At 60.7% G+C, this 12,092-nt stretch overlaps 1 protein-coding gene across 11 annotated transcripts; it reads right to left on the bottom strand.

Moving 5' to 3' along the window:
- Positions 1-59: 59 nt before the first annotated feature.
- On the bottom strand, positions 60-10,935 carry LZTS2 (leucine zipper tumor suppressor 2). Of its 11 annotated transcripts, none has more exons than XM_046026415.1 (7): positions 10,082-10,380; positions 9,433-9,643; positions 9,146-9,336; positions 4,295-4,744; positions 3,030-3,677; positions 2,190-2,447; positions 60-1,424 (listed from the first exon to the last, which is right to left on the bottom strand). In XM_046026415.1, the coding sequence occupies exons 4-7, from the start codon at positions 4,700-4,702 to the stop codon at positions 741-743; spliced, it is 1,998 nt and encodes a 665-aa protein (XP_045882371.1). In that variant the 5' UTR covers positions 4,703-4,744; positions 9,146-9,336; positions 9,433-9,643; positions 10,082-10,380; the 3' UTR covers positions 60-740. The 11 variants fall into 11 exon arrangements, with proteins under 11 accessions (XP_045882371.1, XP_045882360.1, XP_045882367.1 ...); XM_046026404.1 differs by having other exon boundaries at positions 3,015-3,677; positions 10,082-10,379; XM_046026411.1 differs by lacking the exon at positions 9,146-9,336 and having other exon boundaries at positions 3,015-3,677; positions 10,082-10,379.
- Between the last annotated feature and the right edge of the window lie 1,157 nt (positions 10,936-12,092).

Raw genomic sequence — 12,092 nt, 5'->3', positions numbered from 1 at the left:
ATTGAAGGGGCAGCTGGGGGTAGGGGTCACAGAAGTTCCCATCTCTACTTAGCACACTCTTTTTTTTAAAAACAAAAAAAAATTTTAATTTTTTTCTTTGGGTTTGTACAAGAAATTTACAGTGTGGAAAAATATACAAGTGAAAACGAGGCCATAAACCTGGGTGTGGGGAGGGGCCCCTTGGTCACAAACACAAATAAGCAAGACAATTCTGAGTTCTTCCTTTGGTCTGACTACAACCCCCTTGCCCCAGGAGAGAGGCTGCAGGGCTGGAGCGTGGGGGTCAGACGCCAGTCCCAGCCCTGGCCCCCCACCCCCGACATAGGCAGAGAGGGGGCAGGCACATCTGGAGCAGCTGGTGCTGTCTGGCTCTCTCTGGCTTTGGGGTGGGAGAGAGTGTGGAAAAGAGGGACCCTCCTCCTCCTCCTCCTCCCAGCACCCCCCACCCCCTCGTCAGGGACAAATGCGGTTGGCAGAGTGGCAATGGCAGCAGCAGGAGAGGTGAGATGGGTCAAGTGAGTAGGAGCCTCTATAAGACAGTGAAAACAGGGACCTTCAAGGGGGCTGATCTTGCTCAACCGAGTCATAGGGCTGCCCCCAGGGTCCTGGCAGAGGCCCAGAGGCCTGGATCCCAGGGCACGAGCAGCTCTGGGGCCCTAAGACCCGGGGGACCTCCGTGGCCCCAAGGTTCCCGCCCCGCTGCCAGTCAAGTTCCCTGCTGCTCCGGGATGCCAAGGACCCTAGATCTCGGTGGCAGTGATCTCCTCCAGGCAGATGCAGGGGGCCGGCTCGGCCAGGCCCAGGTCAGCGAGCTCCCGGGCCTCCAGCTCCAGGCTGAGCTGCTGAAGCTCCTGCTCCAGCTGCCGGTTACGCCGGTACATCTGGACGTAGTTGTGCTGCAGCTGCTTCTGGTAGCGGATCACCTGCTCCTTCTCCGCCTGCCAGGCCAACCGCTCCCCCTCGAAGCTGTCCCGCTGCTCCTCCCCCCGCCGCCGCTCCCGCTGCAGCTCTGCCCGCAGCCGCTCCACTTGGGCCCGCAGGCTGCCCCCGACCCCGGCGGCCGCCCGCTGCGCCTTGGCCTCATCACTCTCTGCTAGAAGGAAAGGGTCCGTGGCGGCAGGTGGCCCGGGGGGTTCCCGGAGTCCGGCTGCCTCGGTGTCCAACTGGCCAGCTTTCTCTCGGAGCCGCTCGGCCTCCTGGCGGTGCCGCTGCAGCTCCTGGGAACAGGCCTCCAGCTCCAGCTCCCGGGCCCGGGCTGCCTCTTGCAGGCCCCGCGCGCGGCCCTCGCTGACCCGGAGTGCAGCTCGGGCCTCTCGCAGCGCCACCCGCAGGGCCACCAGCTCACTGCCCTTCTGCACCAGCTCTGCCTGGGACTCCTTCAGCTGCTGCTTCAGCAGGGAGATCTCACCTGACTTCTGGCACACCTAGGGGTGGGAGGGAGTCGGGAAGCCTGGTGAGAAGTTTTCTCCCAGAGGTTCGAACCCCGAGATCACGCGGGCTCTCCGAGGACAGTTTGTTTGATCCTGACACCCACGACATGGATAGAGACACTGAGGCGAGCCTAGTGACATGTCCAAGGTCATATGGCTAGTAAGTGGCAGAAGTAAAACACAGACCCAGATCTTTTTCCTTCAAAGCAGGTGACTTCCAACCATCATGACGCATTGCAGAGCCCCAGGGACTGGCTGGTGGCAGGTTGTGCAGGCGTGGGAGCCACCAAGAGGTACCCCAGCATTTTGGGGAAACGCGCAGATGCTGGAGCCACACGGCCTGGGTTGCGATCTCAGCTCTGCCACTGACTAGCAATCACTCTGGGCTCCAGTCCTTCTCAGCTCAGAGACGGAGATGAACAACAGCCACCTCACAGGGCTGTCTGAGGATCACAAGATCCACTCCAAGTAACAGCTAGAAAGTTCTGGGCACAGGGCAGGCTACATTCCTATTCTTACTGGTGGGGAAGCAGTGGACGGGAATGTCACTGGCTATGTGAGCACTCGATCTGACCCCTGAGGACACCTACAATGGTGGCACGAGGAGACCCTCCCCCTACCCAGAAAGGGAAGCCCGAGGGGGATCTTCATCTCCCGGAGTTGAGGACGGGGAGGATCTCTGGGAGTAGCAGGCTGGAGGGGGAGTGGTACAGCTGGACCCTTTGAGCCCCGCGCCCCACTCCTCCTGGCCTGGCCCACCTCCCACTTGGTCTCCTCGAGCCGTGGCCCTAGCTCCCGCTGTTCCCGCTCAAAGGTGGCACAGCGCCGCTCCAGCTGCTCCCGCTCCTGCAACAGCTGCGCGAAGTCGTCCTGCAGCTGCCGCTTCTCCTGCTGCAGCTGGAACACCTGCAGCTGGAGCAGCTGTTGGGCCCGCTGCGCCCGCTGGGCCTGGCCGGCGCTGTCATCCCGAAGCGTCTCGCGTTCCCGTGGCCAGTGCCGCTGCCGCTCCTCGTAGGCCTGAGGACAGAAGGCAGACCTGGGTCCCAGCGGCTCCCCTCCACATCCAGCAACCCCCTCCACGGCCCCCCACCGCTCCCAGGTCACCGACTGCTCTGGCAGCCTATGGCTGGGCTCGGGGACAGGAGACTCCACTCAGCCACGAGAAAAATTAGGGTAACTCTAGTCACGACCACTTCGAGGATTCTAGAAACGTCCAGAATAGCAAACGCTTTTACAGGAAATCCTAGGTGCCAGGCGTCATTCTAAGCACTCCACAGCCTTTGCCTGACTTAATCCTCATAATAACCCTAGGCGGCCAGATATCTCCCCATCTATAGCTGAGGAAAACGAGGCTCAGCACCGTGAAGTGTCTCGCTCAAGTCTGAAAGACAATAAATGGCGGTGCTGGGCATCCTCATCCCCCTGCAGGTGAAGCTGGACAGCTGGGTGGAAGACTCCCTGACGCCTCACCGGCGCCCCCCCACCCCCCACCATGTCCCCCCAGCACACACGGAAATGCTCCGGGGACTCCCAGCTCCTGTGGATGTCCTGCCACACCACCCCCGTTATCGCTGCTGGCCACACCTGGCACATGGTCACCTCACTCTCGTCCAGACTGTCCCGCAGCTGCTGCAGCTCTGCCTCACGGTCGTGGAGCTTTCCTTCCAGGACACAGTGCAGCAGGGCCTCATCCGAAGGGGGTGGTGGGGGTGGGGGTGGGGGTGGGGAACGCTCCCCACAGGAGCTGCTGTCAGGGGAGGCCCGGGTGCCGCTGCCCAAGAGCCCCCCAGCCACACGGCCTCCCAGGGAGCCTGTGCTCTTGCTGGAGGAAGATCGACCACTGTCCGAGTGGGAGGGCCCAGTCGGGACCCCTCGGGCTGGCCCGGGCAGCGCCCCCCGCCCCGGGCCATGGGAGGGCAGGTGCCCACCAGGGGAGTGGCTGGCTGGCTCAGCACCCCCGGTGCTGTAGGTGGGCAGGCTGGACAGTGAGTTTCGGCCCGAGTCAGACAGTGTCCCCGATGGGCAGCCGCTGGCCCAGCCACTCAGTGCCAAGGGTTTGTCAGCAGCCGAGGAGGAGGAAGAAGAGGAGGACGAGGCAGGACCCCCAAACAGCTGTGTTAGGCTGCCCTGGCTCCCAGACAGTCCGGCGGCCCGAGGACCCAGGAAGCTAGGTAGGGATGGTGCCCCTCGAGGTTTGGGTAGCACTGGCTTGAAGGCTGTTGGGCGGATCAGGATTTTCTCCATGTTCTGAAATGAGGCGCCACGTGACACTGGGGATGAGCTGCCTGATCTTTCAAAGTCCTTGTCATACTCCCTGCCCTCCCATCTGGGGTCCCTGATCCCCACACATTAATACTAACTGCTACCACCAGCTGAGGGCCTCCTGACATCCCTTACATCCCTTAAAAGGCTCGTCTCCGATCATCCCAACAGCCATATGAGCAAAATATGATCACTATGCCCATATTACAGATGAGCAAGTGGAGGCTCGGCAAAGTTAAAGGCCTTGTTCACAGTCAGATTCATAACTGTTGCATTTGCAGGAGTCGGAGCAGCTCGCCTCTGAGCACATGTCGTGTGACAGGCACCAGGCTCAACACTGACATACGTCATGTGATAGAATGCTCTCAACCATCACTGGAGAGCTGACATGGTGCGTCCACATTACAAATACGGAACCTCGGGCTCAGAAAGGTCAAGTGACTTCCCTGAGGTCATGCAGCCAGAATGAGGCCGAGCTGGGATTGGAACCCAGGTCTGGTGACTCGCAGCCCACATCTCTCCTCTAAATCGGCCCCCAAATTCCAGCTTCTTCAGGGGGCTCCTGATTCCACCCTGGCCCCAAAGAAAAGGCTGGTCCTCACCTTCTCCAGCTTTCCAGAAACAGGGATGAGCTTGGGTGGGGGGCCGCGGAGATGGGCACTGCGTGCCCGCTCTTCTCGGGCATCCTCAATGTCACTGCTCGGGCTGGGGGGTGACTCTGCCCGGAAGTCCTCGTTGATGTAAGTGAAGCTGGTGGCAGGGACGGCTTTCCTAGGGGGCACAGCTGGGCACAGCGGCTCCTGTGCCTCATAGCCACCCCGTAGCAGGCCGTCCTGCTGGCGAAAGAAGGTAGGCCCAGGGGGGCCATGGTGGCGGGGAGGCGCTGGCCCCCCGGGGCAGGGCCGGCCCGAGATGAGGCTGCTCACGCTGCCCATGGCTGGAGCTTGTGGGGCAGTGGTGGCCTCAGGAGCGGGCTCCAGTGGTACTGGCAGAGTCTGTACAATGGCCATGGCGACAGAGGCTCAGGCCTGGCCAAGGGCCTCCAGGGGAACCTGTGAGCAGGGCAGTGCTGTCAGAGTCCTTTCACCTTGAGCCCCTCCCTATACAAGTCCCTCAGTCCCTCTCCTGACCCCTTGTCCCAGATCAAAGAGCTTCCTGACATCAGTCCATGCTCTGATCCCCCAGGGCTCCTTCTCCAAGCCCTGGCAGGAAACTCAGATCTTCCTGGGATCCAGATCACCACCCAGTTCTGGTCTGAACAGGGCTAAGGGCTGGACCCTACCAAGCAAAGACGATGAGGGGAAGGGAGGCCTGATGGTCATGCAGAGTTCCAGCCCAAACCTGCATCCCTCCCAGAGGCTGGGACACCAAGTTTAGGAGGGAGTTCTCTATCAACGCCCAGCACAGGTTCCCAGTCCCCTGGGACAGGTGGCCTCATTAGAGGGTACTTGGGGCAGAGGCAACCTCAGGGACACAGCGACTCAGATAGTAATTAGCGAATAAAGAGCCAAGGCCAGGCAGTGCCCAGTCTCCCCCCAAATGGGCCTTAGTTTCTCCCAGACAGAGAGGCGGCAAGGGTGGAGCTGGCCAAACGAGTAACCCACAGCTTTTAGGGAGCCCACAGGTGCCCTCTGGGGTCTCCTGCCTTCTAGAGGTGGATGCAGGCTCATGCTTGCTTCCATGCCAACTCCTAGCCTCACCACACCCAATGAGTCTGGCCTAAAGGAGCCCACACAGGCCTGCCACCAACCTCTGGCTCTGTGAAACCATCCGGCTTTAGACATTCTCCGAGAAGCCCCAAGGGGATAAGGATGGAAGCCCCACCATCACCCACCATCACAGCAGCTGCTCGCAGATCTCCCTTCCCTGGAACCCAGGGAAGAGGGCTCCACCTCCCCAGGCTCTGCTCCTTCCCGGAAGGGGACAGCAAGCCTCCACCCGGAACTCCCTCCCCAGTCCTGAGGCCGAAGACCAGGACTCCGGCATCTGCTGAAGTCATCATGCAGAGCGGGGGCCAAGAAGTGGACAGAGAATCGCGCAGGAACAGGAGTTTGTGTTTGTACTTATCTGTGTGTGTGAGACCGTGCACGAGTACTTAACAATGTGTGGATGTGAAAATGTGTGAAAACGTCAGGAATTAGTGTATCTACGTGCCTGTTTGAGCAGCCATATCAATACATTCCTGTTATTCCTATGTGCAGATTAACATGTCATATGAGAGTACGAGTGTGCATCGGGATCCCTCAGAAAATACGTAAAAGTAATAACTGTGTATATGATACGTGAATTTGTGGTGTATGAGCTCAACTATCTTGAGTGTTTTTGGATGGATGTCCCTTCAGGTACACATGAGTTTATACGTAAAACTCCCTGTATCTTACATGAGCATACGAAGAGGAAAGCGAGGGTGCACAAGTATGTGCAGAGGAGTGTGTGTGTGTGTGTGTGTGTGTGTGTGTACAGAGCATGTGTGAGAGTGGGTAGGAGCCTGGGTGAAAGCAGGGCCAACTGCGTGAGCAGGAGCCTGGTTCTTGTCACTCACTGGAGTGTGGGGAATGGAGACACACATTATCTGATTCCTTTGCCTGGTCTGGCCTCCTTCTTTCTGGCTGGTATTCCCCTAGGCCTACCCTCCACCTCCCTACCAAGTCAAAGGACCCTGAGAACCAGGAAGGTATCCAGACTGAAGGCGGAGGAGCTAGGGGTTGAGACCTGGGGGAGAGTAGAGCCCACTACCAAGGACCAGACCTGGGCTAAGCAGACGGCACATGCCATCTCCTGCCCTCTCCCACACCACTCCAGGGCACAGAGAAAGCTGCGGGGAACGGGATTCTTAGGGGGCAATGGGGGCCGGCACCTCTGTCCGCATTTGCCTACTTCAGTGAGCCCTGAGAAAGTGAGAAATAAGGACAGGCGAGAGATAGACTCAGAGAAAGACAGAGACCCCAAAGACAAGAGACAAAGGCTCAGAGAGGCCCCAGAGTCAGGCAGACAAGGAGACAGGCTGACCCAGTGAGCCTGGGTCCCTGAATCCCATCCCACAAAGCCAGGGCCCCTAAACCCAGAAGAGATATAAAAACTGAGCCCTAAGAGCCAGACACCCAGGGAGCCAGGGCCAGGCCTCTGGAAAGCCAGGCCCAGCCAGCCGGGCTCCAAGAGCGGGAGCCCGAGAGAGAAGGAGGGGCAAGTGGAGGCTCCATTTTGAGAAATGCGTTGCGGCTGTGGGAGAGGGAACCCCTGGCTCCCCCCAGCACTCCCTGAGTAATCACTCTGGCCCAGCACACGCACACACACCTCCTTGGGCTGGGGGCACTGAGCGCTGGGTTCTGCCAGTGCCCGAGGCAGGTCTGGCTAGGCTGAACTCCCACAAACCTGTTTTGGGGGCTGAAGAGTTGGGGAAAGTCTCCCCCCACCAAACTCCAAAGACCGGTCAAGCGGGATCAAGTCTGGGATCACGAGTTCCCATTCCGCGACAGGAAGCCGGAGCCCCCAACCCACCCTCTAAAGCCTCCCTACCCTCTCCCCCGCTTCCATTAAGTGGGGGCGGCTGGGGGCTGCCGCCTCCCCACCGGCCTTCCGCCGCGCAGAAGTTGGGGGCGCCCCTAGGTCGCCTCCCAGCCCCGGCCCCCCCTCACCTCCGCCGCGCCGCTCCATGCTGAGTCCCGGGCCGCCCCCAGCGCTCCACAGGCGCGCCGCCCTGCTCCAGCCCGCGCGCGGCCACTCGGAGCCGCCCGGCCCGGCCCGGCCCCGCCTCCGCGGCGCCCCCCGGCCCGACCGGCCCCCGTCCGGCCCGAGTGGGCGGCGCAGCGCGGGGGAGGGGTCCGAGGGGCGTCCCCGCCCCGGGCGCGGACACGCGCAGGCACCCCGCGTCACGCGAGGCTGGCGGGACGCACGCGGGGGCCGCGCCGCGGGACTCAGGATCACAATCTCCGAAGCCCGGTCGGCTCAGGACTCGGTAGCGGCGGCGGGTCACCCTCTACCCCCACCAGGGCCCCGGGGCCAGCGGCAGCTGGTCATTGTTCGAGCACAAAGGACCAGGCGCCACGGCGGCCGCCCTTCCCCCTCCGCTCCTCCGGTCGAAGCCTGCCCCACAAGACACACTTTGCGGCTTCGGAGTCCAGAGCGGGGCGCCGAGGGTCAGCTGCTCCCTCCCCCCGCCTCGGCTCCTGGAACCCTGCTCCCCAGAACCAGTCGGGGACCCAGGCTCGGGCCCTGCCTGCCCCACCCCCAGCGGTTGATGGAGGCATATTCGGACTTGCGGAGGTGGCGCCACCTGGTGACACATTCGGAGAATACGTCAACCCCCAGCCTGGGGGCCCCTACCTGGCTCCCCAGCACTGTACCCTCTCGACCCCGCGAGCCCAGGCCTGCCCCGGGCGCGGCTGTCTGCTCCCCAACCTTCCTTCAGAACCATTTAAGAGAGAGGTCATTGCTGGGAGAGAGAGGCAGCCCCTGGCCCACCCCTCCATGACCGGGGTGAGGCGGTCCAAACCTACAGTCCAAACCTACACCAGCCTCACAGCGGACAGCACTCCTCTGTCTTCTAGGGTCACAGATATTCTCACCCTCTTGCAAACAACACTGTCTTCATAACACCCACACGACCTTTCCCACATTCAGTCCCACGCAGCCACAACCACAATCTCATCCATCACGTGGTTCGATGTTCCGTCTTCCCATAATCTTTCAGTCTAACTCACACACAGACATACCTGGGTGTCACACACCTTGCTGTGCGCAGTCTTTCACATCGACTCAAAGCCCTTCCTACACAGACACAATTTTAAATGGGCTTCCTCTCCTAAGCCTCTTCCACACACTGGTGGTCTCCTTCAGTCAGACAACTTACACACATACACACACACGTGGTGTTTCACAAACATTTTACCACACACACTTTCCTCCAGGGGTCTCTGTGCCCCAGTCAGGTCAGCTGACACCCACACCCCTGGGCAAGGAGCTCCTCCCACCCCCTACTTGCATCCCCACCCCCAAGGCCAAGGCCTGCCAGAGCTCCTCTGCCCCAGGAAGGAGCATCCCCCCCTTCCAGGCCACAGCCCTGGCCGGCTCTCAGCTCTATTTTTAGCTCGATGGAAAGGGTTGTTTTTCTTTCTTTTTCCCTGGAAAGGGAGACATAGCCCAACCACCCTCAGGCTCACCCCAGACCCTGATCCTCACAAGAACAGACTGAGCCCCCCTCCCCTGTAAAGACCCCCTCCTCTGGCCTTGCCCTGATCCCAGCCTCTTGGGGGACCAGGAGCCTACTCCCCTTTCTGGCAGCCAGCCCAGAAGCTCAGGCAGCAGCTGGGCTCAGCATGTGTGGAGGGGTGGAGGGTGGGGCAGAGAAGGAGGCACAGGGCCGCTTCCCACTCCCTCATTCCCTGGGGGAGGGGGCTCATCCTCCTTTCTAGGGGAGGGACATAGGCCCACTCCCGTATGTAGGGGACATTTACCCTCATGCATTCTCCGGGAATGGAGGGCTTCCACTCTTGCACGAGTGGGCTTTCTGCTCCTACAGTGCGAGGAGCTCCCCGTTCTGCAAGTTGGGGTGGTGGTAGGAAGGGGACCCGCCGGCGCTCAGGCAGCTGCTCCCCAGACTGGAGGTATGATGCGGGGGCTGCTGTACACTGCCATCCAGCGATACCTTCAGGGATGAGGGCACCATTAACATGTTGGGGTGAAGGAAGGAGAGGAGCCCAGGTAACCCCACCGAGCCCTACAGTCTTTAGTCCTGTGCTACCCGGACTCCAGGGGGCGTTGTGCTCCCATTTCTGGGGGAAGGCTTAACGTTTCTCGAGGCGGAGAATGGAATACAGCCCGGCAGGAGATCTCGCAGACTCGCCCAGGACTGGGGAGGCCGGTCCTCGCCCAGCTGCGGGGGTGGGGGAGCACAGCCCACTTGTCTGCGAAGCGATCACGTGCTCAGCGCCTGTTTACGTCTTAGTCTTCACCTGTGGGCGGCCAGGAAGCAGGAACCTCCGGAGTTGTCCCACCCGGTCCGCCCCCGTCGGCGGTCGTTGGGCAGCCCTTTTCTCCCACCCCGGTCAAGTACGCGACAGCAGAGCACCCTGTCCGCTGGGGGTCCCTGTGGGCCCGTGGCGCTGCTCCAGGGACTGCAAGGGTAACCCACAGGGCGCGTCCTTTCCGGAGTGCACGTGTGTTCGTGTGTCCCAAGTGCGTGGTTCTGTGTGCGCGCGTGTATGGACCCGTCGGCGAGTTTCCGTGTCGGTTCCTTGTTCAGGCTCCTCGCCTGCACCCCCCACCCCCAGCCCAGAGTGGGACCCCCTCCTCACTCCGACCCCCGGCTTCCCTAGACCGGGAAAGTTCGCTCCGGAGCGGGGATGTGCGGGAGGCTGGAGTTCCGACACCTCCACCGCCCCACCACTCACCCCGCGCCACCTGCGCCGCTGCTCCAGCTCCCGCCCAGCTCCTGCTCCAGCACGGGCACCTCCTCGCCGCAGATCCGCCGGCTCACAGCCAGCTCCGGGCTCCGGACTCCCGGCGCCCGCCTGGCCCGGCCTGGTAGAGCGGGGCGGGGCGGGGCGGCTGAGGCCGCGCCCCCGACCCAGGGAGGGGAGTGGTCTGTCCAGCACACCCCCTACCCCACAACAGCCGACCTGGTACCCAGCCCCGCGGGAGCTCGGCGGTGGTGAGGCTGCCCCTCTGGCCTCCGACTTTACAGCTTTCTGGATTTGGTTTTCGACGTGGGGGAAGGGACAAGCAGCACGTGACCGAGAACTACACTACCTGGCCGCCCTAACCCGGTCCGCAATAGGGCTTTACTGCCACCTGCCTTGCCCGGTAGGGAATCAGGCCGGACCCACTCCTCGCATTCCCCAGGAGCAAGGAAAACCCCTAGGAAGGAGACAAAGACCGCTCGGGTTTCACCAAAACAGATCCCGCCCCGCCCTCCGGTCTGTCGGAACTGCCCTAGCAGAACCAGCACCTCCCCTCCCCCTGAGCAGGAGTCCACCCAGGTGAGCCTGTTTGCCGGTCCTGGCCCCCCACAGAGCATGGCCGTGTTTCCCTTCGACTCCCGAAGTTCCACCCACAGGCACAAACAGGAAGTTGCACTGTACTGCGGGGAGGCACCTAGGGGTCCCTCCGTGGCACCCAAGGCAGCCTGTGGCAAGGTACCCACATTTATCTGGGCCATACTTGCAGCCTGAATACTTGGGCAGCAGAAGTCCAGTGAATTTAGTCTCTTCGCAAACCCACCTGTAGTAAAGAAGCTACTGGAGGACCCAAGATGCCCCCTCACAAATATGACGCTAAATCTGAGGACAGGGCTGTAGATCCAGCGGGCCCCTTTGTGGCCAGGTCCTTCCTGATCTCTCAGGGAGATTATTAGTATCCAATCGGATATAGGCAGAGCCCAAGTAATTTGCCTAGATCCACTCTGGTTGGGCACAGGGACAGTGGCTCCCAGGTACCTTACACAGGACCCAGCGATCCCCCACTGCTTTCTAGGCTCCAGGGACTCCTGAACACACTTTGAGCTAATCTTGATGTGAGTTTAGGACAGGTGTGCAGTGGAATGTGTTTGCGCAGGGAGTGGGTCTGAGGGAGCATTAGCTTCCCCTCCCATCATTCTGGTTTGTGCTGTGTGTGGGGAGTCTGCTAGGAGGGTTGGGCAAGACAAACAGGCAAGTTGTATCTACCCTTCTATCCCCAATTCACAGAGACCTCAAAAAGGTCCCCTAATAGAAATCCCTAAAGGATTTCCTGGGAGAGAACACACTAGGCGTTCCAAGTAAACCAGAGTCCTCAGAGGTAGGAATGACCTGGTGGTGTACATCTGGAACACATGGCTGACGTTCAATGTTACAGACCCTGGGTGAGGCAGAGACCAGCCAGCGGCTGGGAATGATTACTGCGGGATTAGGAGGACTGGCTCCAGCCAGTCTGGGAGAGACCCCCAAGAAGGGAGGCCCTGGAGGAGCTACCCCCTCCCCCCCACAGCAGGTTCTTCCCCAGAGAGCAGCTTTGTTCCAGGGTCTGTTCCGGGAGACATTGTAGCCACAGCTCTCACACACAACAGACCAGAGACCCCAGAGCCTTCCACAGGGCCCCAGAAGCAGCCCCCTTAGGTGGACTGGGAGGACTTGATAAGGCAGCCCTGCTTCAAGGGAGCAGGAAACCTCTGCCCACCCTTACAAAAGCCTTCTCCCCAGTCCCCTCAGAACATCCTGCATTCTGACCATCCTTGCATGCGGATCTAAAGGGAAAATGGGACTTTAGGATATCAGAGGAAGTGAGATGGGAAAGTGCCCTCATTTAAACTATTTCTGACAAGGTCTCTAACTTTACAATCTCCTTCAGTACTTGTTAAAAAAGAGGAATCCTGTACCTTTCCTCAGACCTCCAAAATTAGAAACGTCTGTGCATGCTTACTGGGGA

This window comes from Meles meles, chromosome 13 (genome assembly GCF_922984935.1).
Source record: "Meles meles chromosome 13, mMelMel3.1 paternal haplotype, whole genome shotgun sequence".
Taxonomy (NCBI): Eukaryota; Metazoa; Chordata; class Mammalia; order Carnivora; family Mustelidae; genus Meles; species Meles meles.
The sequence above is the reverse complement of the archived record's forward strand: the minus strand, read 5'-3'. Positions and strand labels throughout refer to the sequence as shown.